Source organism: Lygodium microphyllum, chromosome 15, assembly GCF_053477565.2.
Source record: "Lygodium microphyllum isolate KBCC chromosome 15, Lygodium_microphyllum_v1.1.10, whole genome shotgun sequence".
NCBI lineage: Eukaryota > Viridiplantae > Streptophyta > Polypodiopsida > Schizaeales > Lygodiaceae > Lygodium > Lygodium microphyllum.
Genome location: NC_141149.1, coordinates 101,119,328 through 101,146,320, shown reverse-complemented (window position 1 = coordinate 101,146,320; position 26,993 = coordinate 101,119,328). Strand labels below are relative to the sequence as shown.

At 44.3% G+C, this 26,993-nt stretch overlaps 1 protein-coding gene across 7 annotated transcripts in view; it reads right to left on the bottom strand.

The window, feature by feature from the left end:
• LOC148024831 (uncharacterized) overlaps positions 1-26,993 on the bottom strand; it is a 294,466-nt gene that overhangs the window by 247,971 nt on the left and 19,502 nt on the right. For all 7 annotated transcript variants that reach the window (XR_015693361.1, XR_015693360.1, XM_087694490.1 and 4 more), the window contains exons 2-3: positions 10,082-10,201; positions 9,501-9,579 (exon numbers count right to left, since the gene is read on the bottom strand). Coding sequence is in view for 5 of the 7 variants with exons in the window: in XM_087694487.1 (XP_087550613.1) it covers positions 9,501-9,579; positions 10,082-10,201 (199 nt within the window). In the remaining 2 variants the exon portion in view is untranslated. The remainder of the gene's footprint in view (positions 1-9,500; positions 9,580-10,081; positions 10,202-26,993) is intronic.

Here is a 26,993-nt window from a genome sequence, read left to right as displayed (position 1 = left end):
CTTCTTGTGTCTTGAATCCTTGCCAAGCAAGATGGAGTGGTTTCCTATCCAGATTTGACTTTGTCATTACCTATAGGCATGGTCATCAACAAGGGAAGCTAAATGCTTTATCTCGAAGATCTTGCCTAGTAGCAAAAGAAGGTGATGAAGCCCATGACTAACAAAATTCAGTAATCTTGAAACCTAAGCAACTAAAGTTAAGGGCAGTTATCAGCAAAGCCCCAAAAGACTTTGAATTCTTATTAAAGGTCAAGAACTAACTTAAAGGGATTTCCAAGACATTGATGGGCTGCTCTATTTAAAAAAACTCCTCTATATTCCTTCTAGTCCTTTGCAAGTGAATATGCTCAAAAAGAAACATAATCCCCCCTCAGCAGGGCATTTTAGGGTTACAAGACAATTGAGCTAGTTTTAAGGGATTTTGATAGCCGCAAATGTGGAAACTAGTCAAGGACTTTGTGCTTTCTTGTGATACATGCAATCGAGCTAAAGTCCCTCATCATCGACCTCGTGGCCTTCTTTAACCATTACCTATTCCAAGTAAGCCATGGTCATCTTTATCCATGGACTTCATTGTCAAACTACCCTCTTCTAGAGGGTATGATTCCATCTTGTTGGTGGTTGATCGATTCACAAAAATGGCACACTTTATCCCAACAACCAAGAGTATCAATGGGGAAGGGATAGCATGGCTTTTCCTACAACATGTAGATCAATACCACAGATTACCTGATGATATTGGATGATATTGTCTATGATCGTGGCCCCCAATTTATATTTGGGTTTTGGAGAAGCCTCTTTAAACTTTCTAGGAGTACAAGTGAATCTTTCTTCAACTAATCAGCCAAAAAGTGATGGACAAATAGAAAGAGTGAATCAAGTCTCAGAGCAATACCTTAGATGCACAATCAACTATCATCAAGACAATTGGGTGGATCTATTACCCCTTGCTGAGTTTACATACAATAATTCCTCCCATGCCTCCACTCAATTCACACCATTCTTTGCTAATTATGGTCAACACCCAAGGATAGACAATCATGTAAGATCAAAGGAGAAAAATCCAGCTACTACAGACTTAGCTCAACACCTCTTAGATATTCATAAAGAGTTGCAAGCACATATCAAACAAGCTCAACAGGAATATAAGAGAAATGCAGATAAGCTTCACATGCAACACCCATCATACAAAATTGGAGATCAAGTTTGACTTATTTGACATGATCTACGTTCCTCTCACCTCTCCCAGAAATTAGATTATCAACAACTTAGGCCCTTCAAGATTCTTAGCCAAGTAAATCCAATCACATATCGTCTCCAACTTCCCCCATCCATGAAAAGCCATCCAGTATTCCATGTTTCAATCTTGGAGCCATGTCATACATCCAATATCCCTAGAAGAATACCAAAGTCATTGCCTCCAATCATAATTGAAGATCACCAAGAATATGAAGTAGACAAAATCCTAGATTCGAGAATTTCAAGAGGTAGATTATAGTATCTTGTCAATTGAAAGAGCTATGATGCAAGCGAATGAACATGGGAGCCAGCTTACATCTTCAAAGAGCTCTTGTTAAGATTTGCAAATTTCATCTTCAATACCCAACCAAGCCAAGGCCTATTCAAAAGCACACCACTGCTCCTCATGAAACTCGGTGCTAGAAGGGGGGTAATGTGATGGACACTCAAGCCTCAAGCGAGGACAGCCCTTGGTTCGTATGCAAGCTGGTATAGCCCCTCGTTCCATGAAGTTTCTAGGAGATTCCACAACATTCTAAAACACTATAAGATTCGAGAAAGTACTACACAATCCTTGGTTCGTATGCAAGATGGTATAGCCCCTAGTCCCATGAAGTTTCTAGGAGATTCCACAACATTCTAAAACATTCTAGAAGATTCGAGAAAGTACTAGACATTCCTAAGAAGGCTCTAGCTAATTCTTTGGGAAGTTCTAGAAGAGGCTTGCATTAATCCTTACATCAACATTGCTTATATCATCACTTATGTCAATGATCCTTATGGCATCAATGATGGTATCATCTAGAAGCTTCCCCTTAACCTTCTCAATTCTAGTATAAATAGGAGGTCTTGGGCTTGAAGCCTTTCAGTCTTGCCAACACCAATTGTGAGGCTCTTGCGAGATTTTGCCTTATATCAAGTCTTGTCTTGTAATCAACCCACGCTCTTGTGAGCATTCTCTTGGAATCAAGTTCTCTTGTAATCGAGTTATCTCACAATCAAGTTCTAGTTCAATTTCTCTTTCAAGTTCTTCACTTATAAGTTGTGAGAGCAATCTCCTCGCTCTCGAAGAGCATGTGCAAGCAATCTCCTCACTCTAGAGAGCACTTGTTGTGCTCAACATTGGCCAATAAATAGGCCAAAAATGTAAATTGGTTGGCCAGAAAATATGCACCAACACAATGCACGTTGGTGTTGGTTTTCACTCACGCCTACGCTCACAAAGGAGTGTCGGTGATCTTAAGTAGGACGCTGGGGCACTTTTTATTCTCCGTACAAGAGGTTTTTTTTCCCAAATTTATTCCCTTTATTTTATGTGCCTATGTTACACAGTTTCGGGCACTTATCGTGTTTCACACACTTCCGGTGTGAACACCCTCTTACAACCCTAAAGTTAAAGGGTTGTACTTTGTACTTGCACCTTACACTTCAGTATTGCATTGGGTGTCGTACTTTCACTCTCCACACTGTCTACTTTACTCTCAGCTGAGCTTCGATCCATTCCTATTCTCATAGTTGGTATCACAACTAGCTCTTAGTCAGCTGAGCTGCCACTCCAATGTCAGCCTAGGGCCACCACCTCCAACTGAGCTACTCAGCTTTTGATAGCAGGACCGCCACACCTGCACCGCCAGATCCACTACAACAGTGTCCAGTTAGATAGTCTCCTCCCGCCAGTCTCCAGATGTCTGCGGCAGCTTTTGCCCATTCCCAGCTCGCCAATGCCCGCCAGACCTAGTCCGCCATCGCCAACCCGCAACTCCTACTTCCTGCATTGCCTGTTCCTTGCTGCGCCGCTTGTTCCTGCCTGTGTCGCTTGGTCCTGGCCACTAACCGTCAATCTCTTCGACCACCTGCCCTGTTCGCCACTGCCCACCAGTTGCCTGTGCAACCTACCTCCAGCTCAGCCGCCACTCGGCCACCACTGAACTGTTCAAAGAGGTAAAAGTAAAATATTTTACCAATTTTATAATTCAGGTTTCATTTCTGGGAAATGGGCTTTTGCTCGGGCAGGCAGTATCAGCTTGGATACTTGTCTGGGACACGATTATCGCAAAAATTTCTTGGCAAATTAGTCAAGAAATTTGGGGCTTTTGGATATTGAGCAGACATTGGTACATGTAGTACAGTTTAGTCTGAAAGAGACTGATTTTAAGCATTTTAGGACAATAAATTTTGGGGCTTTTGCTTCTACAATGTTGCTGAGCATTTAATGCACCTTGGACTGCATGCATTACAGACAGTTTTGATAGATCGTGCTTCAATTCGCTAATTACAGCAAACTAATTGCTGTAATTTCTCAAAATTCTGAGATTTCCAAGTTGGTCCAAGCTTGGGACACTGCTCTTTTGCTCTCTAATCAGAATTGTTTATCATGGCAAATCAGGGAGGTGATGTATTTACTTATGTATCCAAGGAGGATCGGTTGGATGGTAACAACTATTCACTCTGGTCCTTCATGATGAAAAATGTGCTGATAGCGAAAAATCTTTGGGATTATGTCAATGGTGAAGAAGTGAGGCCAAGAGTTGTGGCTCCAACTGCTGCTCCTCCAAGAGGACATGGACAACAAGCAACTCAGCCTGTTCAGCTTGCTCCAGCTCAGCCACTTCCCAAGAGATCAACAGCACAAAAGGCATGGCATACACGGAATGCACAAGCTTTGTCGTTGATTGCATTGGTAGTTCAGCAGTCTATTACCCTCACATTCGATCTGCAACTTCTTCATGAGAAGCTTGGCTGACCTTGGAACAGATGTTTGCTGGAAAGAATGAGACCCGCATCTCTTTCTTGAAGCTTGAAACAGTGAAGATGGATGAGGGTGATCTATACAGGATCACCTAAATAAAATTCAGGACTTGCGTGAGCAGCTTATGAATGTTGATGAGTATTACTCACATGCACGGTTGATATCTACTACCTTAAATTCATTGCCGTCCTCATATTTGGCCTTTCATACGGCCTTGAACCTCACCATGAGGATTACCCCACAGCCACTTACTTTCCTTCAGCTGGTTAGTTTGCTTCTAGAGAAGAAGCAAACACAAAAGAACAATGGTGTGGATATTATAGCCTCTAAGCATGCTTTTATGGCGGGCCAAAAGAGTAAGGGCAGCCAAGTAAAGAATGTTCCACAAAACTCTGGAACTTCAGGCACTTCACAGGGCAATAAGAAACAAGGGGGCAAGCAAACCAAGAAGGATAAGTGCCACTATTGCAAAAAGCCAGGCCACTACATCATTGAAAGTAGAAAGCGCATAGCCAAGGAGAAGAAGAAGGAATCAGGGATGTCTGTTTCTGATGCTCCTTCCACTGCTACTGAGTCAGCGTCCTTTGTTGCAGACAGGGACTATCATTTTTATACTTGCAGTTATGACTCTTCTTGGGCTGATAGAGCATTTAGCTCTATTGAGGATGCAAGTACATGGTTTTTTGACAGTGGTGCATCTAGGCACATCACATCTCGCAGAGATTTGTTTGCTTCTATTATTGCAGCCCTAGTTGGCAGATAAGGAACACATGAATTTGATCTTGACTAGCCCTCTATGTCATGGGTTATATGAGTTGGATGCTCTGTCGGCCTATTTAGCGTCCACTCTTACTATTGCTATGTTACAGGCGGAGTTATGGCATGCTTGCATGGGGCATGTAAACTATGGTAGCTTGATGCTTTTGCAACGTACACTGATGCTTGATGAATTACCTCTCTTGGAAAGATCTCCTAAGCACTTATGCGAGGGATGTATTTTGGGAAAAATGCATCGGTTTTTGTTTCCCCGTGGTGTTGCTTTTAGAGCCATTGCCAAATTACAGAGAGTGCACTTAGATGTATGTGGCCCTATGCAGACAAAGTCATTGGATGGCTGTTACTATTTTGTGACTTTTATTGATGACTTTACTCGCTTCTGCCGGGTCTACTCTTTGGTGAAAAAGTCAAAAGTGTATGATGCATTTTTTGGCTTTTCTAGCACTTGTTGAAAACCAATCTAGCTGCAGGGTGAAGACTCTCCATTCGGACCGAGGGGGGGAATACATGTCCTCTATGCTGAATTCTTTTTTGAAGCAGAAGGGCATTGTTCATCAATATACTACTGCTTATACTCCACAGCATAATGGGGTTGCAAAGAGGAAGAATTGGTCATTCGTGGAGATGGCCAGATGTATGCTGAAAGCAAAGAGATTATCACACACTTTTTGAATGGAAACAATTATGAGTGCTCGCCATGTTTTAAATAGGTGCCCCACCAAAGCATTAAAGAATATCATGCCTTTTGAGGCTTGGAACAACCGGAAACCTTTTGTTGGGCACTTTCATATTTTTGGATGTCTTGCATATGCACACATTCCCAAGGTACTTAGGAAAAAGTTAGATAACAAGGCTGTCAAATGCATTTTTGTGGGATATAACAGTGAGAGCAAAGGATATAGATTATTTGATCCTGTCTCTAAAAAGGTATTTGTCAGTAGGGAAGCGGTTTTCGATGAGAAATCAGATTTATCCCTTGCTGGTTTTGGCATATATCATGCTGCCTATGATTTATTTGAAGGGTTGCTGCCCATTTCATTTGGTGATACAACTAGAGTTTCAGCAAGTCAACATAATGTTCAGCCAGTTGCTCCATTGGAGAATGCAGAAAATTAGCCTATGGCTGATCTGAACATTCAGCAAGGTGCTGAATCTGAAATTCAGTAAGAGCTTGAGCCTTGTACACAGTCAGGAGACTAGAAAAATGCCTAGATGGTATTTACAGACTATGAAAGATAGTCATTTGGATACTCCCATGGCTGATCGTACTAGAAGGCAAGCTCGTATGCATGATGGTGCGCATACCATGGAGTTTGTTATGGCAGCACATACAATTGATGATGAGGAGCCTGAATGTTTTGAGGATGCACAACATAGTGTGCATTGGATGGCAGCAATGCAAGCTAAGTGTGATTCCATCATAAAGAATCAGACATGGGATTTAGTGTCTTTGCCTAATGGGAAGAAAGCCATTGGAACAAAATGGGTCTATAAGCTGAAAAGGAATGCACATGGATCCATTGACAAATATAAAGCCAAGCTTGTAGCCAAGGGCTATGCACAGAAGAAAGGCATTGACTATGAGGAGACATTTGCTCCTACCTCCTGAATGACCACCATCAGGACTATGGTTGCTTTAGCTGCCCATTATGGATGAACTATGCATCAGCTAGATATAAAGACTGCATTTTTACGTGGGGAACTTCATGAAGAAGTGTATGTACAGCAGCCCATTGGTTTTGCAGTTGAGGGATCCGAACACTTGGTTTGTAAGCTGAAAAAGGCTTTATATGGCTTGAAACAAGCCTCTCGAGCTTGGTATATGCAAAGATTGATGCCTTTTAACTCAGCCAAGGGTTCATAAACAGCTCATCAGAGTCTACTCTTTACGTGTGTCAGATTTTTCTATATGTTTATGATCTTTTGCTTGCAGGGACACATGCTGATCAGATTTCAGCATTCAAACAAAATTTACAACAAACTTTTGAGATGTCAGACTTGGGGTCTTTACACTATTACTTGGGTATTCAGTTCATTCATGATGCTAGAGACATTGGTTTATCACAGTCGAGATACATTGGTAAACTTCTTGAGAGGTTTGGCTTACAGGATTGCAAGCCAATCTATACACCAATGGAACCTAGACTGAAGTTGTCATTGCATGATGACAGTGACTTGTTTGATATACACACATATGTTCCAACAATTGGATGCCTTATCTACCTATGCAACACTAGGCCAGACATACAGTTTGCAGTTTCAACCCTGAGCAGATACATGCATCAACCACACATGTCTGCAAGCCAATCTATACACCAATGGAACCTAGACTGAAGTTGTCATTGCATGATGACAGTGACTTGTTTGATATACACACATATGCTCCAGCAATTGGATGCCTTATCTACCTATGCAACACTAGGCCGGACATACAGTTTGCAATTTCAACCCTGAGCAGATACATGCATCAACCACACATGTCACATTGGCAAGCTGTCAAGAGTGTTTTCCATTACTTGCAGGGTACTAGGACTCTTGGATTGCTTTATGCCAAGGGGGGACCACTGCACTTGCATGCTTACAGTGATTCGGATTGGGTTGGTGATTATGATTCTCGTCACTCCACTAGTGGCAATTGTTTCTTTCTTAGCTCATCTTGCATTTCTTAGCTTAGTAAGAAACAATCCATTGTTGCTACATTGTCATGTGAAGCTGAATGCAAGCCAGCTTTCACTACCACAGTTAAATGCGTATGGCTTAGACGCTTGCTAGCTGATCTGGATGTATCTATCACGAAGCCTACTCCTTTATTCACTGACAGTCAGAGTGTCATTGCAGTGGCACGGAACCCAGTATTTCATGCACGCACGAAACATATCGAGATCCGTTATCACTTTGTCAGAGAGAGACTACATGTCGGAGATATCAGCCTTGTCTATTGTCCTACCACCAGTAATGTGACAGACATCTTTACCAAAGCTCTTCCTCATGACAAATTTGAAGCATTTCGCAATGCTTTAAATTTGATCTCCTTTGGTGGCCGATGACCCTTGTATTTTGATTACTCTTCACTCCAGGGGGTTTGTTGAGTTTCACTCACACCTACACTCACAAAGGAGTGTCGATGATCTTCACTAGGACAGTGGGGCACTTCTTACTCTCTGTACGAGAGGTTTTTTCCCCCAGATTTATTCCCTTTATTTTATGTGCCTATGTTACACAGTTTGGGGCACTTATCATGTTTCACACACTTCGGGTGTGAACACCCTCTTACAACCCTAAGGTTTAAAGGTTATACTTTGTACTTGCACCTTACACTTCAGCATTGCATTGGGTGTTGTACTTTCACTCTCCACACTGTCTACTTCAGAGCTTCGATCCATTCCTATTCTCACACTTGGCCACATAAATGAATAATCAGCCATAAAATCAGACATCCTAAATCTGGCAACCCACATCACAACTGGAAAATAGTACCCAGACCACTAGGACATGCACACTCTCACACATGAGCTAAGAAAGAAACAATGGATTGTTTCTTGCTAACACTCTCACATAACTTGCTAAATCTGGCAATCCATTGGCTTAGCAAGAAACAATCCATTGTTGCACACTCTCACATAACTTGCTAACACCCTGTCTCAAATCATGGGTAATTTGATACAATATAATATACAATTGATAATGACTCGTCATAGTACATACAACAATGACCTTTAAAATGGACCATGGATACCCAAGTAGTAGATAATCAAGCCAACACCAAGGTGTCTCAGAGAGAACCTAACATCAATGTTGATCGTACTAGCTCCCAAAAACATAAAGTAGTCATAGCAACTCTCTATGCCTATCAGTAATGCTTTTACAAGTAGCATACATGATCATGGATTGCAGCTGGCCACATTGCCAAAGTGCCCCCTCATATGAACTCAAAGTAGAAGCAAATCTTGCTCTCTATCAAGCAAAACAGCTTATCATGAACTTGGATATCAATCCCACCTCCAGGATTTCAAAGCCTACCCGACTTTGTCCATGCGTAAGGGAAGACCCTCTCTAGGTCCATTGCACCTGCATATGGATTAGGCTTAATTGCCCCACCTCCACCACCCTCTCACACTCCCTCTTTGACACTAGAGAGTCATGATGGATGACCACATCACCAAAACAATAGAAGGTGGAAGAGGGAACTGACATGCCTTCCCCTTCCCTACAAAAGATGATCCTTTCTAGGCCATGGTCTTCACCTTTGCCTAAGCATTTGAATCGAAGTCGGATGACGATGATGACTCGTCTCAGAACAATGGTCCATTCTTTGGGAATCAAAGGAAACTGTAGTCACTGACAACAGTACTATCTAGTGGAGGCCTAAGCCATACATATCAGCTGATTTACAGCATTTCGGTTCAAGCATTATAAAATGGTGGAAACTCTGAAAAGTTGGGCCAATGAATAGACACAGATGTTAAAATGTGTTTTCGTGTATTTTGGTTTATACACTATTATGTGAATGATCAATACATAGCTGTAGTACATTGCAAGGAAAATGTGTGGTGTAAACAGTCCATTCGCTACTTATGAAATGCATTACTGGAACAAAGTGTAGCATTGAAAGCCTTCTGAGTTGAAAACCCAATGATCAATTTTGATTGAAGCTTGAACTCTTAGGATGTCAAGAAAAGCACAAACTCTACATTTTCCAAAATAAAGTCATAGCCTGCCTTGTTCCACCTCTTACCTGCGCCTATGAAAATACTTTGAACATCAGTCTCTAGCAGGCAAAATGACAGGGCCATAGGCATAATTGATGTGACGACCTGTTGCATGGATAAGCCAAATTTCCTTAGAAGAAATTATAAATCCTATTCTTCACACAGCCCTACACAAAATATTTCAAGTTTAAGATTTTATAAAATTACAAAAGACAAAACAAGAAACATAACCTGAACCTTAAAGAAGGCATCAGTATCGATGAATGAATATCAAAACAAAGTATTTTTATATTTTTTTAAACTAGTTTTTTAATTTTTTTGAAAAACCTCATGGAAAATGGTTGACACAAAAACTTGCAGCAGAAAAGAAAAAAAATGGAAACTAATGGAACAAGGCAAACTGTGGCCTTCTGGACCCTGGTTTTGGATCAAAAAGTTAGAAAGAAAGAAAATGAACTATCGTATGACATGTTTGCAAACCAAAACACACATTGGACCATCCAAAAAGCAGATGCATGGATGACACTACAGTAAACTCCACAAATGCTGATGCCAAATTATTGGAAATGAACACGCATGAAAAGAACAGCTTGCAGTCATATCTTACAAAATCATAAACTGGTGCTGTGCTTGGAATGACTCCGGCACTAGATAATACCATTCCAACCAATAAGGCAAGTAGAGGTGCTGATAATTTTGCTCCCCAACTTGTCTTTGTTTCCAGGATCTGTATACACAAACTAAAACAAATGTTCAGGTAACCAAATGTTGCCAAAATTGCTACAGTTTTATGCTTACAAGTCAATTTGTGAAGAGTCAGAAATGAACTGCATCCATGGCTACATCAAACCGTACTGGCGTAAGAGACCAGGAAAGTCATACCCAATGCCTCTTACACTCTTCAAAACTTCTCGTGACTACATCATCCTAAGATACCAGGAAAACCATGTTTTCTGCCTCTCACACTCTTCAAAACATCTAACCCTCAAATATCAACACCAGATTCTTTTAACCAGTCACTGGGCAAACTCTAGTTACCATCCCATTGTCAAGTATCAGCATGACTTGTTCATCACATTGACTGGAAAATCCACATACAAATCCCATTTTATGACAGTATGCTTCTGGGAGGATCATGCGCGCCATGTTGTGCAGGTGCATTCTCGCCTTGCATCCCCTTGTGCCTTTGTTGCTGACCTTCCTTGCCTGCTGGTTGCCTCTTTCTCATACAGGCAGCTCACCCTTTTTGCATGCCCACTCCTTTCAATCACTGCATCCTTCAAGTTTGGACATCATGGATGAGCATCTGCAGCACTGGCCACTAAGGGTCACTAAGTGTGAATGTTGTCCTAAAGGTTAGCACAGTCTTGAGGTGTGAAGTTTGAATTCACACAGGGCACTTTATGTTAGCTAAAGGGTTTTGTACTGTGAACAAAGCACTTTATGATTTGGATGACTATGTTATATAAAAAGGACCCATTACTCATTTGGGCACATTATTGTGCAATGCACTCTTGGAGCTAAGGCCCTAGGTGGCTCTACTCGCACACAACTAATGTGGGGCTAGCTGAATGGGACACGAGCTCTTGTGGTAGAGGCTTGGCCCCTATATCGCACAGTTCCAAAGCTCGGGGTTGAGCCCATATTGGCTCTATGGTTGGGAGGTGAGCACAATGTCTGTTCCCTTATGCGCATCTATGTGCTTGTATGGCTCGTTTTGTGTCATACATGCAAACTGGATCCTTTCCCTTTTTCCCAAAAAGAAAAGAAATTCCGATTGATAGCACCTCAGACCTCAAGGAAAATCCCCATGACATAGAATACAAAGTTTAAGGAACCCTGTCGAGAGTAGCTAAGTACATCAATACGATGGTTGTGTAAACAACCAATCTAGTGGGCTATAATGCCAAACCATCAAAGGAGTTGAGCGAAAAAAGGTGTCAAAGTCCCAGTTCTAGAAGTCAGCCTCCTTGTCACACAATCGTGAAATTTTAGCTTATTTCAATGGAACAATTAAGTTGTGCACATGTGCGGTACACATGAATAAGTTGGAAAACCCTAGCTTGGGCAATGGGGGACATGGGCATAAGTTATGGTGGACAAGTGCCAATGGGTGCTTAGTGTCAGATCTTGGCCAAAGATATCAAATGTGCCCTTGGAAACGACTTTTGGTGTCATAGGGGATTAGAGAATAAATAATTTAATGCTTTGGACTAAGTTTGATATAAGTTTGCACTGTTTCAAGTTTATTGGGTTTACGAATTTAAAATTGGGCTCGGCAGTGTGACCAATTCTTAGGTGCGGCCAAGCAGTTTTCCGATTTTCAATAACTAATTTCTGGAAATCTATTTCTAGAGACTAAGTCATGCATGGGTAGAGATTTGGCACTTGGCAACTAGAGAGAGAACATGCCATGCAAAACTGGGGCAGTCTGTAGGAGGTAGATCACTAATCTGCTATTGGCAACCAGTTTTGCCACATCTTCTAGGGCTGGGAATAGAAAGTGACAGCATCTAGTTGGGTTTCCACTGTAAGCAATTGCTCTAGGTGCATGTATGGCTGCTGGTGACATAAATTTGATGCACACGACCTGTCTTCTGTGTGAATTCAGGGCTGGAAATGCAGAATTTGCTATCTTGTGTCCTTTTATCATTCATGCCAAATGCATGTTGAATTTGGCAATAGAAATTGAAGATCCTCAACCCTGCAATTGCTGTTGCAGACCCAATTTCAGCAGAGATTAGCATTTATCAACCTCGCTTGGGGTGCATGCATGACAAAATTAAATATGCATGATGCCTTATTGCTGCAAATAAGAGAAATTACAGCAGATCTGAAGACATTCAACCATATACAGCAAAGATGAATTAGATGCAAAGGTTGAAGACTCAATTTGGCTCCCCGAGTGCTCAGAATCAAGAACCACATTGAGGATTATTGCTACTGGTCATTTGGGACAGCGAGAGGTTCCAGATTTTGTAAGAGATTGTGCTTGATTTGCTGAAGATTTTGGGAACTCTTGGACATATTCCTTGAGTTTGTGACAAGACCCACCAATTTCTTGGGGATCCAGCCTATTTGTTGGTTGTACAACAAACAATCGGATAAAGAATAAAGAAATACTACAAGGGTTGACAACTAACCACATGGCATAAGTTGGATGCTTCACGATGTAAGAACTTGGAACAGTACAATAAGAAGTTTTGGAAAGCATTGTTGCTGGTCATTTCTTATTGTGTAGTGCCTCTATCTACGCAAATTAAGAAGTATTATTATGGATTGCCTAAGAAAATACAGGACTTTTGCATAAAAATAACTAGTGATCAACAAATCTCAATTGATTGATGGAGACTGTGTGTACAACAAATGCATTGCTACTTGGGAAGTCATTTGGCTTCAAGTATCACAAAGTCTAATAAAAAAGTAGCAAAGGGAAAAGCATGGCAAGGATTCTCTTGATGCTAAAGGGAGATGAAATGGGCAAAATAGAACTTGGAGAACTAGGGATAAACATAAGGAATTGTTTGCTGCCCATAATTGCTATGCATGTGAATAGGAGGGACATATTGCTAGGGACTATCCAAATAGACAGCAAGCTGAAAATGATGAAAAGAAGGCTGTTCATAAGGGTACGAAACCCAAAACCACTGTTGATTTGGTCCCCAATGTACTTAATGAGTCGGCAATCTTGATGGTATGGAGTTATGCAAAGCATGGGGCAAGATCAAGGATCAATATGCTTATATACTCTTTGATCCTGGAGCTTGTTCAACCTTCATCTCTACCAATATGTCTGCAAAACCTAGTATCAGAGAGGATGAAATGGAGCCCATGGATGTCTCTTTTGTATCAGCTTCAGCCATTTCCAAAGTAATGAAGATTCATCTTTCAGTGTACTTAGTGTTGGCAAAAAGTTGTGACAATAATGAATCAACTTGTAATGTGTCTAATTTGGATAAAGAGCGCATAGAATTTCTAAAGGAATATGAGGATTGTTTTTTGCAGCCGAGCAATAGCTGAATGTAAAAGAATGGCTGCCCTTTGCTGGTATGTGATCTGAATCGCTCCTCTATGGAGTGAGCATAACGGGCCCTACACAAATCGATTGATTTCTAGAAATGGAGCGATTCATGACACAAATACCATGGATTCTATATCATATGAGAATGATTAATTTTTGCCCGAGGATCATGCCATTGATTTAATCCCTAGAGTAATCCACCAAACAAGCCCCCATACAAGGTGAGTGCAACCCGACAAGAAGAGATTATGAGACAAGTACAAGAGCTATTAGAAAAGGGGCTGATTCAGCCCAATTCATCTCCATATTGCTATCATGTTTTGTTGGTGCTCAAGAAGGATGGGTCATGGCGAATGTGCATTGACTATGATGCTGTGAATAAATTGCAATTAAGAATGGATTATTGACTCCTAGAATCAATGATTTAATGGATAAATTTACAGGGGTTTACTATTTTTAGCCACATTGATTTGAAAAGTGGGTACCATTAGATATGCATAAGGCCTGATGATAAACATAAGACAACATTCAAGCCTTTGTTTGGATTGTATGGATTCTCAGTAATGCCATTTGATCTCACAAATGCTCTATCTACATTTAATTAGATGATGAATCAAATCTTTCAGTCACGTAGAGCATTTGTGGATCCATTCTTTAATGACATGATAGTGCATTTAAAGAAAGAAATCAAGCCTTTTAAGCATTTGGCAATTGTGTTCAATGAACTCATGAAGCACCAACTGATCATTAATGATAAGAAAAGTGAATTCTTTTTGCATGAAATTCACTTCTAGGGTCGCATGTGATGGCCAATAGTATTCCTATAGATCTTACAAAGGTTGATAATCAACAGACTTGGCCTCATTTGAAGAATGTTCATGAGATTCCAAGCTTCATGGGATTATGATCTTACTAACATTGATTTATTTATCACTTTGCTGAAGTTGTATCCCCTTTGTATACTTTACAAAAAAGGGAGTGCACTTTTAATAGGTAGAGATGAAAACTCAACATCTAAAAAGCCAAAAGAAAAGTTGACTTTAGATATTATGCTTATCTTTCGAGATCAAAAGAAGTCATTAGTGGCACACTGTGATGCTTGTGGTAACAGCATTGGGGCTGTTCTTATGCAAGTGATTCATGTAGTAGCATAGATGTTTCGCATGGTGCTGAAAGAAATTTGTAGGTTTATGTTTACCGCAGCACAGAGGAGTGGGAAATGGAAAAAAGGAAATAGCAAAAGGCGCAGGACAAAAGGAAGAAAAAGGCGCCTTAACCGGTAACCAGACCCTGGAAAAATTAAAAGCACGGGCATGACCCTCAGGAAGTCTTAGAATCGCCCAAGGAAAGTAAAAGAGTAAAAAGCGCACCATTAAGTGTGAAAGCGCTCCCGAATCCTTGTAAAAGAGCGCCAGGCTCACTCCTGTCCAAATTGTATGCATTAGTTGGGAATAGAATAGATTAGAACGGTGGGAAATGAGAAATGGGCCTAGGCTAATGGCCGGCCATGTAAAAAAGGGGATGACCGCCCATGAAAAGTAAGGCATGTATATAAAGTTCAAAAAGTGAATGAGAAGATCATTCTTGTGTGTGGCCAAAACTTCTTCTCCTTCTTCTCTTGTTTCTTGCCTTCTTGCTTGTGCTTGAGAGAGGGATTGAGAGAGTGTGAGGAAGTGAGGGAGTGAGAGTGAGAGATCTTGGAGAAGAAGCTCTCCATCTTCTCTCTTCATCTTCCCCTCCTCTCTTCTCTTCTCTTGTCTCGCGCATGGCTATGGAGGATGAAGCTCATGGGAGAGGAATTGAGGTTGCTTGAGCTTGCCTCAAGGATCGTGGAGCTACCGATGTGCAAGAAAGAGGAGGATACTCGATCGAGCATCAAGGTAAGCTCACTACACCCGTAAGGTAGGCATTGTGCGTCGGCTATGTGAGAGGTAGCCATGGCCGCTCGGTTCGAAACACTTGAGCAATAAAGTGGTCCGTAGGTCTCGGGGTAGAGCTTGTAGCTCCCCTTCATTTTGGTTCCGTTGCCGAGACAGACGGAATCGAGCCTTGAGTGCCGCGCGCATCAAATCGAGCATAGAAGTAGGGTTTGCAGCCCGAACCGGTGCTTCGAGATAGCTAGGAGATTTAGGAGGTTTTAATCCGTGAAACAAGTAAGTGTTTTGGTTTATTGGAAGCATTAGTGTAGGACTACCATTCTGCATCTCTGTTTTGCATTTTGGCTGCACTAGATTAAGGTTAGATTAGGTGAAGAAAAGAGAAAACAGAAGGTTTTGGCTGCTGCTGGAAACAGGGAAACAGGGGACCAGATTCAAATTTTTGGGTAAAACAGGGAAAAGGGAACTAACTTTAAGGTTTTGCAGTGCTAGGAAAGAACCTTAAGAGGCTTGGGAGGCCAGGGCAAACCTCATTTCACTGGTAAGCTTTGAGAGAGAGAGAGAGAGAGAGAGAGCTTCTGGTTGCCAAGAAGAGGGAGCGCTATCACGATTCTGGGTGCCATCGATTTGTGCTACTCCAGGTGAGTCTGGTGCTTCTTAGTAGTGCCCTATATCTGGAAAGTCTCTTGTGATTGTGTGTAGCAGGCATCAAGTGGGATCGAAACGCGTCGAAATCGCGCCTGCCACCAGACGCAGTCGGACCAAGTCTCAGTGGTCCGATTCCCAGAATCGGACCACCCGAGTCCTTGAGTCGGACCGTCCGATTTCAAGAATCGGACCGTCCGACTACTAGAGTCGGACCAGCCCTGTCCGATTCCCAGAATATTTCAAGAATCGGACCGTCCGACTACTAGAGTCGGACCAACCCTGTCCGATTCCGAGAATCGGACCGTCCGGTCCCTGTCTGATTCCCAGAATCGGACAGTCCGATCGGACGTGCCATGTGGCACTCGGACCACTCTGTCCGACTGCAAGAATCGGACCGTCCGACCCAGAATCGGACCGTCCGACCCAGAATCGGACAGTCCGATCGGACGTGCCACGTGGCACTCGGACCGCCCATCATAGTCGGACCATTAGACTTTAGGATCGGACGCGACCTGTCCTACTGCTGGACTCGGACCGCTCTGTCCGACTGCAAGAATCGGACCGTCCGACTACTAGAGTCGGACCAGCCCTGTCCGATTCTGGGAATCGGACCATCCTGCCAGAAGGAAAAATAAGGATCTTTAGTTGACCCTGCCACAGACCTGACCCCCAAGACACAACCGTGAACACCCCCAAGACCCAGTTTAACCATTAGAACCTCAAAGACCAATCGAACTTAAAGCAGAATAGAAAACATAGCACAGACCTTCAAAAAGACCATAGAATAGCCGGGAACCGAGCTTAGAACTCAAATCAGGCTAAGAATGTGGAGAGAAACAGAGTGGAGTTCACATTAAACGCTTTCTACATCAACACTTCACTCTTGTATTCCACTAAGTTTGCACTGCAAGAAAAGAAAAAAGCATGTTCTTGCACCAAGCACCACGAAAGCACTAAGCATAACGTGTGAATAAGGATTGCAGCTGCTTTCAAATAACAAGGAACACATCAGGATATCTAATAACATTAAGAAACCCACTAGTAGGAGAAGACCCCAAGACTTAGACAGGTGCCTGAGTGCCCTACTAGTAGGACCTGGAGAAGACACGTAGACACGGAAAGCAACAATATAGAGGATTGGACGCTGCTGGAGCTGCTTGGATTTATTGACAACCTCGTGGAGCTGGAAGCAGAAACAATGTCGAGATCAAGAGGCGAACGAGGAGAGGACCAATTAGACTTAGGAGAATTTCCAACCTCAGTCCAGGAACTGGTCCACAACTACGATCTACTCACTAGGACCGTGATCCAGGGCAGACCTGTAGAGGAAGTGGTAGCAAACCTGGAAGAAGAGAGAAGAGCAATCAAGAGAGCGCTAGAAGGCATAATTGCCTACAACCATGAGCAAAGGGCTAGAAGGCTACAGCAAGACGTAGATATGTACGAGGCTAGACGAGTGCTAGACCTAGCTGGAGCAGCCAAATCTGGACCAAATGTAGAGAGGGAACAGGCAGCAGAGGCTGACATGACATTGAGCGAACTGGTAGCAAAGCGACTCTTGGACAATACGTCCGTTGAACAAAGCGCTACTGCCCTAGCCACCGCGCTACTATCGGGATTGGGAGTCACGCAAGGGACTAAAGGGCAGGCTAGAATCCCCATCATAGCAAAACAACTAGCTAGATACGAACCTAGCAGTGACCCGTACAGCTTCATGGAGCAGTTCGAGCAAGTATGTGAGACAAATGGTCTTACTGACCCTGCGCAGCGAGCTCAAGCTTTCGGCCTGTGCTTAGGCGATAAGGAGAGGACCTGATATTCTAGTCTAGATGACGCAGAACATACGAACTTTGTTCGCCTTAAGGGCCTCTTCATCAAGAGGTTTTCGGAGGCAGGGTATTCGGATAACCTCATCGTTAGGTTGATGAATATCAGTCAAAGGGAGAAGGAAGACGTTAGGGATTACGTCACTCAGATGCGTAGCCTCTACAAGAGAATCCCTGCCAATGAGCGACCTACCGAGAGGACAGTGTCTACAGTGTTCATGAACAGGATTCGGAGTGAGGAGCTCTACAAGGCTTTGGCCAGTAACTCCACCTTGCAACGAGACGTGCTAGCTAGAGTTTTCGAGGAGGCAATACGCGTAGATGATCAACTCAGGGAACGCAGCATGAGGACTACCAACCGAGAGAGTGCAAGCCAGAGGGACCCTCAGAGATCAACTACTTCGGGGGAAAAAGCAACTGCTAGTGTGCAGGATAAGGGAAAGAGTGTAGACCACGACCAGGGGATGGCAGAAATGAGAATGGAGATTGCACGGTTGCAAGAGCTGGTAAGGAAGCCTGTAAGATCGCATGTACAATGTATATACTGCGGCAGCAACCACCTCCCAGTTGAGTGCCAAGATCCTAGATCTCGGCTGTGCTCAAATTGCGGTAGATTCGGGCATGATGCAGTGCATTGCAGAATGCCGAGGAGATTCCCATACGCGCAGCAGTACAACCCTCCATACTTAGGTAATAGGCCACCCAATTTCTTTGGGAGGGGAGCCCAGTTAGCTCTCCCAGCACCGACTGACTCAAGACCTGCCATACCTAGGCTGGAGATGAACCCAACTGGTATACCCAAACCACCAGGGCCTTTTGTAACCCACCCATCTAGCGATGCTCCTGTTCACTTTGTGGAGGAGCCTAATGAGGAAGAAACATATGTCAACCCGTACATATCCTATGACGAGGAGGGCAACCCAGTACTAATGGACTATCGACTGGTGCCGGTGATGGCTTTAGGAAGAGGAAGAGGCAGAGGCCTTGGAGGGCCAAGCCAAGATCCAGTCACATGCTGGACTTGCGGCCACCCAGGCCACATTTCATCACGCTGCCCAGAATGAGAACAAGCTAACAAGGACAAAGCAGATCTCCGATGCACAGAGTGTGAAATCACACATCTGTTTCCTAACTGTCCTAGGTGGAAGCCATCAACCAACTCTGCCAACATGCCATCGGTGCCTTTGGGGCTTTTTGGAGTGGAAACCTTTGACAATGAGAATACACCCATCCCACTACATGTTATGACGTGAGCTCAAACAAAACAGGCAGGCATCTCTTTGCCAGGGCCAAGTAACCTTGACGCAACCTCAATAGGAAAGAAAAGCCGGAGGAGACGGAAAAAGAGAACTGATGCAAAGATAACTCTTAAAACCGAGGAAGCGACTACGTTAGTAACGGGAAAGAGGGTCACAGACGCAGAGGTGGAGACCTCAGCTCCTAAGACAGCCGAGCTAGGGAGTGCCAAGGTAGGGGAATATCCCCATCCCAAACGGCAGCTCGAGGCTATAGCTAAGGTCAAGGAGTGGGTCAAGGACGCCCAAAAGCACCTCAAGGATGCTGAACCCATATTAGAAGATCCTATTGACGATTTCTCTAGCGTGAGCACACCAGTCTCACCTTCAAAACTACAAGCTACGAGCATACCTGCACCACTGGGGACAACTCAGCAGCAAGGCCAAGAGGAAACTTGCCAGGGCAAACAGAACGCACGGCCTAGAAATGCTAGCCTCTGGGGAAGACGAGCCCAATAGCCTCCTCACAACCTTATTGTCTACTCCAGTAACTCTAAGCTTGGAAGACCTGCTTAGGCAGAATCATTCCTTATGGCAGGAGTTAAAAGACTTGATGGAGGGACACACAGGACTTGCAGGTGCTGATCCGCAAGATCATGATGCGGTTACACAGATCCCAAGTCTAACTCTACACTCAACTCCTAAGTCTTTGCACATCAATGCTTTTTGGGAAGGCATTGAAATGCATGCAGTTTTACCCGTCCTAGCCTTAGGAGATATGACGCGAAAAGGAATTGTAGACACAGGCGCAGGTGTTAGTGTATTAAGCCATGCAGTCTTAGAGGCATGGGGAAACCCTCCTGTAGAGACTCCTAGGTTTAACGTTATGTTAGCAAATGGAATGAAGGTAAGACCATTCGGGGTCTTAAAGAATTGGCCAGTAAAGATTACCGGTGTGCAGTTTTCTGTAAACTTCTTGTCATGAAGGGAGTGGATTACGACATACTATTAGGCCGACCTTGGATGAGGAATGCGCGTGTCATTGAGGACTGGGGCAATGGTTTGATTTTCCTAGGGAACAAAACTAGTGCAGTAAGGGTAGAGATGGACACTTGGAAGACGACCCCTGTTGACCTAGATGCCATCTCAGCTATGCTGAAAGGCGATACTCAAACGACCAAACCCTATGGATCACTCACTAAATATATTCCTTGCCCTGAGGATGAGCAGGATTGGATGCACATTTTGGCAACCATTGACCTACCATTCTCAGATGAGGAAGAACTATATCGGCAGGCTGCTAAAGCCGCAACCATGCCAATTGTGCCACTCTGCATGATGGCAGGAAGCTCACTCAACCCAGGCAAACCAGCCTCGTTCCATATCCCCAACAACAAACTAGAGCTTCAGGAAATCGTAGAGTATCTGACCAATAAACTGGAAGGCAACTTGGCTACTAACTTAAAACCTCTACGTGATCTATTAGCTAAGCCAGAATGGAAATGGACTAAGGTCCACGACCTGAATTTGTTATATAACTGGGCTTTAGTTACTGATGACAAGGAGACTGGAGAGGAAAGCTTAGGTGATGATGAGCAGTCAGAAGGACAGGACTCTGATGACGAGGAGTATGAGGACTGTCGCTCTATGGGAGAGGAGAGTGAAGAAGAGATAGATACAATAGAGTACGACACGAAAGGAAAAGCGATAGAACAAATCAAGGCAGACTAGAGGCCTAGGAGAGGAAGAACCAGTCAGAACGAAAAAGGAGTCATGCGAATGGAGTGTGACAGATCCTGGCTTGAACACATAGGAGCCGTGGATTACGAGCAACCCGGAGTGGCACGACCATGGGTAATCCCAGTGCTCAAGACGAATGCACCTACTGAACTACGACCCCCCTGGGGAAACACCTTCCTCAAGTGAGGGATGCGAGTTTAACTCAGAGTCGGAAGTCAACACTGAGAGTGATCCCGAGATACCACAACCTTCTAAAGTCAAACGCACCAAGGGAGACTTGCCAGTCCACCTAAGGCGTAGGAGGCTAAAGGAGGAGGCCAGGAAGCAAGCAAAGGACTCAGAAGCAGAAAGGCAAAAGAAACCGCAGGATCTACCCAAACGGTTTACAAAATTTAAAAAGGGTAACAGAGTGGTGATTCTGCTAGGTGCGAAAAGACAAGGCCAAACTAGTGAACCGATCGAGGGACCCGCCAAAGTCAAGGAAGTTAACTTGGCTGGGGAAGGTGAAAAGCCAAGACCTGTATTCATTGCAGATGACTTGATGGAGGATGAGGAGACCAAACTTGTTGCACTCTTGCAAGAGTACATTGACGTATTTGCCTGGACATTGGATGAACTTAAGGGAGTCGACCCTAGGGTTGTGACTGATAATATTCCAATGGTCCCTGATGGAGTGCCAACGAAACAACGACCTTATCCCATGAATCCCAAACACGCCCATGCAGTAAAAGAGGAGATTGATAAACTCATGAGGGCAGGATTCATATATGAGATCGAGCACACGGACTGGGTATCACCTATCGTGATTGTCATGAAGAAAAATGGAAAAATCCGAGTGTGCGTGAACTACAAGAAAGTGAATGCCGCTACAAAGAGGGATAACTATCCTTTACCTTACACCGAGCACATGCTTGAGCGGGTAGCAGGTAAAGAAGCCTACAATTTTCTGGATGGTTTCTCGGGCTATAATCAAGTGCAAGTGCACCCCGACGACAAGCACAAGACTGCCTTTGCCACGGAATGGGGTGTATTCGCCTACATTATCATGCCTTTTGGGCTGATGAACGCACCTGCGACTTTTCAACATCTAATGTACACTATCTTTAAGGACATGCTTAGGCGCAAACTAGAAGTGTTTGTAGACGACTTATGCGTACACTCTAGTTGGGCCGAACACTTAGAGAAATTGAGAGCTGTCTTTGAAAGGTGTAGGTTGTACCACCTCTCGTTGAACCCTTTAAAGTGCCAATTCTGGGTGAAACACGGATGCATCTTAGGACACGTAGTGTCAAGGAATGGCATTGCCACTGACTTTTCTAAAGTCAGAGTCATTGTTGACTTACCGCCACCCGATAACTACAAGGGAGTTCAGTGCTTCTTAGGACACACTGGATACTATCGACGCTTTGTACTAAATTACGCACTAATTACTAGACCATTGTACAAACTGTTGATAGTGTTCGAGTGGACCGAGGAATGCCAGCACGCATATGAGGAGTTGAAAAAGGCTCTTACTACTGCACCAATCTTACGAGCCCCAGACTGGAACATAACGTTTCATGTACACATAGACGCCTCTAAGTTCGCTATTGGAGCCGTGCTATGCCAGCCTGGTGAACATAACTTAGATTACCCAGTGAGTTTTGCCAGCAGGCAGCTCACAGAGACCGAGATGAACTATTCCACGACATAAAGGGAGGGGTTGGCCATGGTATTTGCGGTAAAGAAATTTAGGCATTACCTGTTGGCCACTCCCTTTGTCTTCTTTGTTGACCATCAAGCCTTGCTATATCTTGTGAACAAGCCTTGCGCTACGGGACGCATAGCTAGATGGTTACTCCTTCTACTGGAGTTTGACTTCTCTGTGGTTGTACGCAAAGGAAAGCAGCATTACATGGCTGACCACATGTCCCGCATACCCACAGGAGAAGCCGCTAGACAAGGCATACTTGACAATTTACCGGATGCTCATCTCTTTAACCTGTCTAGCGAGAGAGAATTGTTTAAAGCTGATCTGACGCCGTATTGGGCCGATGACATAGTGCAAGTGCTAGAGAGCGGACTACCTGAGAGACCCATTGAGAAGGCCAGGCTGAGAAGACTTATCCTGAAAATTTAGCCATACCAACTGATAGCGGGCCAACTCTACAGGTTGGGACAAGACGGTTTATTGCGCAGATGCGTATGTGAGCACGAGATGCACGATGCATTGAAAGAAGCACATGGCGGAATCGCTGGAGGACACTTTAGCGGGGACACAACAATTCGAAAGGTGCTACAATCCCAACTATGGTGGCCCACCCTTTTCCGCGATGCAGCTAAATTCGTAAAGCACTGCGATGAGTGCCAAAGGACCAAAGTACCTGTGCGGAAAGACAAGATGGAGTTGACCCCTGTCATAGCCCGACAACCCTTTGAAAAATGGGGCATCGATTTTATTGGACCTATCAGTCCTGCGGCACAATATTCCCAAGCTTGCTACATCATAGTGGCAACCGATTATCTAACGAAATGGACAGAGGTACGAGCCACGAGGAAGAATGATGCTAGAACCACTGCAAAGTTCTTGTGAGAGCAGGTCATTTCACGGTTCGGCTGTCCAATCGAACTCGTAAGCGACCAAGGTACGCACTTCATTAATGAGGTAATTTCCCACCTGCTCTTTACCTTCCTAATAATTCATCGGAAGTCATCTCCCTATTACCCTCAGGCTAATGGCCAAGCCGAATCCACGAATAAAATCTTAGTCAACATGCTTACAAAGGTAGTGTCTACTTCAAGAAGTGACTGGGACAACAAGCTAATGGCGGCCTTGTGGGCCTATCGCGCAGCTTATAAAACGGCTGTAGGACAGACGCCTTTTAGACTGACGTACGGAACTGAAGCCATTTTACCCTTAGAATTCTTCATCCTTAGCTTAAGGATAGCAGTCCAGGAGCGTTGGGAGGGAAGAGAGGCTTGGACCAATCGCTTAGTGGAGTTAGAGCGCCTAACGGAGACCCGACTCCTCGCCACTCACTCTCTTATTTGTGAGAAGGCTCGACGAAAGATGTGGTTTGACAAGTATGTCAAACAGCGAGACTTTGAACAAGGGGACCTTGTTCTACTATACTCTGTAAAAGGACATAAACAGAAGATGAAGTTTCGGGGGCTAGGGCCTTTCAGAGTACGCATGATTGGTAGAACAGGGAATGTTGAGTTAGAGACACTTGAAGGCGAAGGAATAGGCTTTTTTAATGGCAGCCGCATAAAGAAGTACTATCCTCCTCCCCATCCATTACATGAGCCACCCATGCTAAAACCCCCAATGAACGTCTGCATGGCTACTATAACCGACCTTACAGATCAGGACGAAAAAGCAGTGGCACCGGCGTGTCTACGAATCACAGTCACAGCAGAAGCGACGTATTCTTTCGATGCCTTGATTGATGAAGGTGCAGACTACAACATCTTGACGCATGACCATTGGACACGCATTGGTCAACCGAAACTACAACCCACTAATGCCAAACTCACCCCGTTTGGGGGTAATGCTTATTCACTCCTAGGGAAGTGCAAGATAGTCGTTTCTATCGAGTCTGAAAGTTTACCAGCTTTCTTCCATGTGTTGCCTGACACTAAAAAAGCCGGTAATATGTCACTATTAGGTCGTACTTTCAAGAAGCAAACGAACTGTAATGTGGATTACAACCTAAACCGCATTCATCTTGCTATAAGCAATGTGCGTATAGTGACGACTTTCAGCAAGGGCTGTCCTGTCTCCTCCACCATTACGAAGCCACCGGTAGAAACCCCTACGATCATGCTTCAGCCCAAGTCTAAACAGAAGAAAACTAAGGCCTCATGCCAGGCTCTCGACCCTAAACCCAAACCCACCAAGAGTGCTCACAAGGCCAAGGAGTCCAAGTTTATATGGGTGCCAAAACGGCAAAGACCACATCTGGGTAGACCACCCAAACGTGATTCTAAACGCCAAAATAATCAGCCATCATGGCCTAAGAGGCAGTCTAGACGCTATCGACGTAGACACACAACCACGCCGCGATGGATCCCCAAAGATCTCTTGCGAGCACAAGGATACTACGAGGGCAACCCCTGGATTTGGGTGCCTAAAAATGGCAAGTTTAAAAGCTCATCTACAAGCAATCTCACCCCAGTGAGGGAGGCTTGCACACATGGTGCCCAGGGCATAGTCAGCAAACCATTGCCCGCTGTGGCTAGTAAGCCCCAGCTCATCTATCGACCAAAGCAAACGCCACAAGCCTTAGACTTACCTAATCCAGAGAACTTAAATACCCCCATGACTGCTCACTCAGAACCCAACACAACTCCCATGCCCCCAGAGCTTCCTACAGCACCTCAAAATGCTTCGGAGTGCAAAGCCACACCTGTGACACCAATGATGGAGTCACCACTATCCAGTCCATTTGCACCATTCCCACCAGCAGGTCTTAAACCTTCCTACGCGGTACGACCTTTCCTTTCCTTGGCTAAAGACCTCGCCGCGACTTCTGGGGATAACTTAGTAACCTGTATCAAGATGTTGGACAAAACTTTCACTACATTCGCTAAAAGTTATGAGAGGCTAGACCTAGGTCTTCTTGACAAAACACTTGCTTCGGATGTTCGTGCATTACCATGCACTTGGGAAGAATATGAACTTATGACCGGTAAATTCTCCAAAATTGCTGCTGAACTGATAGCAAACGACGAAATCTCAAAGGAGCAAGCTGCCCTCAGAAGACTAATCACTTCATATCGTAAGCCTCCTCGTTCTGTTCCTGAGCACGAGTTGCAAGAGCTCATGCAGATGGCAAGCTCGCCTTCCACGTTCTTGCAGCAGTGGTTTGCTCTGAGAATCCAATGGGAGAAAAAAGGTTGCCGGATAATGACCAATGCTGAGCAACACAGGGCAGTTAAAACCATCGAATATGGCCCTACTTATATGGCAATGAAGGCCTTGCAGGACCAGCTAGTAGCAAAAGCAAAGGAAGCCCAGGACAACGAAAGCCGCCTTAGACAAAGGCTGGAAGACGAAGAGCAGAACCTGGTGGCAGAGCAAAGGAGTCTAAAGCTACTAGTGCAGCAATACAATGATCTACAGCAAAGGGTCGCTCAAGTGGAAACGCTAAGACAGGAGGTTCAGGAAGGCGAAGCCAGTACACCACAAGAACATACCATGGAGCTCCGTTTGTGGCAGGAGCTAGAAGAACAAAACAGATTAATAAGTGAAATCGAGTTTCTGAAGAGTAAAGGGCCAGGAGTCTCAGCAGCAGAAGCAAAACGGCTACAAGATGAAGCGCAAAGATTACAAGATGCGTTGGAGACCTCCCAGGAAGATGTAGAGGCCCTCATGGCCATGGCTTTCAATCAAAAAAGGCTATTCCTTGCTAAGATCCAAAGCCAAGAGCAGCTGGTACAGGAAAAATCAGAAGTATTGGCCGAGGTGCAACAAAGGCTCAGCATTGTAGATCAAGCCAAAGGGATTGCTGAAGAGTAGCTGGCTCGGAAGTCAAGAGAAATGAACCAGTTGTGATTTTTAACAAATGAGCAGCAACAGGTAGTGACCACCCTGGTGAGCCAACTGGAGGAAGAGAGAAAAAGGATGGAAGAAAGAGCTATGGATTGGGAAAGTAATAATTTTGACAGGGTGAGAGACTTAACCGAACGCTTGGCAGTGGCAGAATGCGAAAGGGTGCTTGCAAAAGCCAGGGTTGAAGCTGCCGAGATAACTACTAAAACATAGCGGCAGGCCTTCCTCAACACGGTACTCCATGTCACACAAGCTGAGGGCGATGATCCACTGGAAAAGGTGAAAAGAAAGTTGGAGCTGACCACCCGAGCTCTAAGATATGGTCTTCAAGAGCGGGAGCTCCCAACGAGTACATGGATCACTAAGGAGCAACAATTCCACTACTTACGCTGTACGAGCCTTTCCAATGCTGAGCTCAAGGAGCTAGGTTTTGAGGAGCATAAACAGCCACCACTGCCGCCGCCAGTCATCCCATCTGTGGTTGAGCGACATGTTGAAGAGAGTTCGGATTTCGAGCAAGGTGATGAAGAAGAGCAACAAAGAATGCCGAGTCCGCCTCAACCCGATCTCCCACAGGAAGAACCTGCAGATGCCCATCTACCTGAGCGTATAGTTGCAGCAAGGAGGAGAAGACAAGAA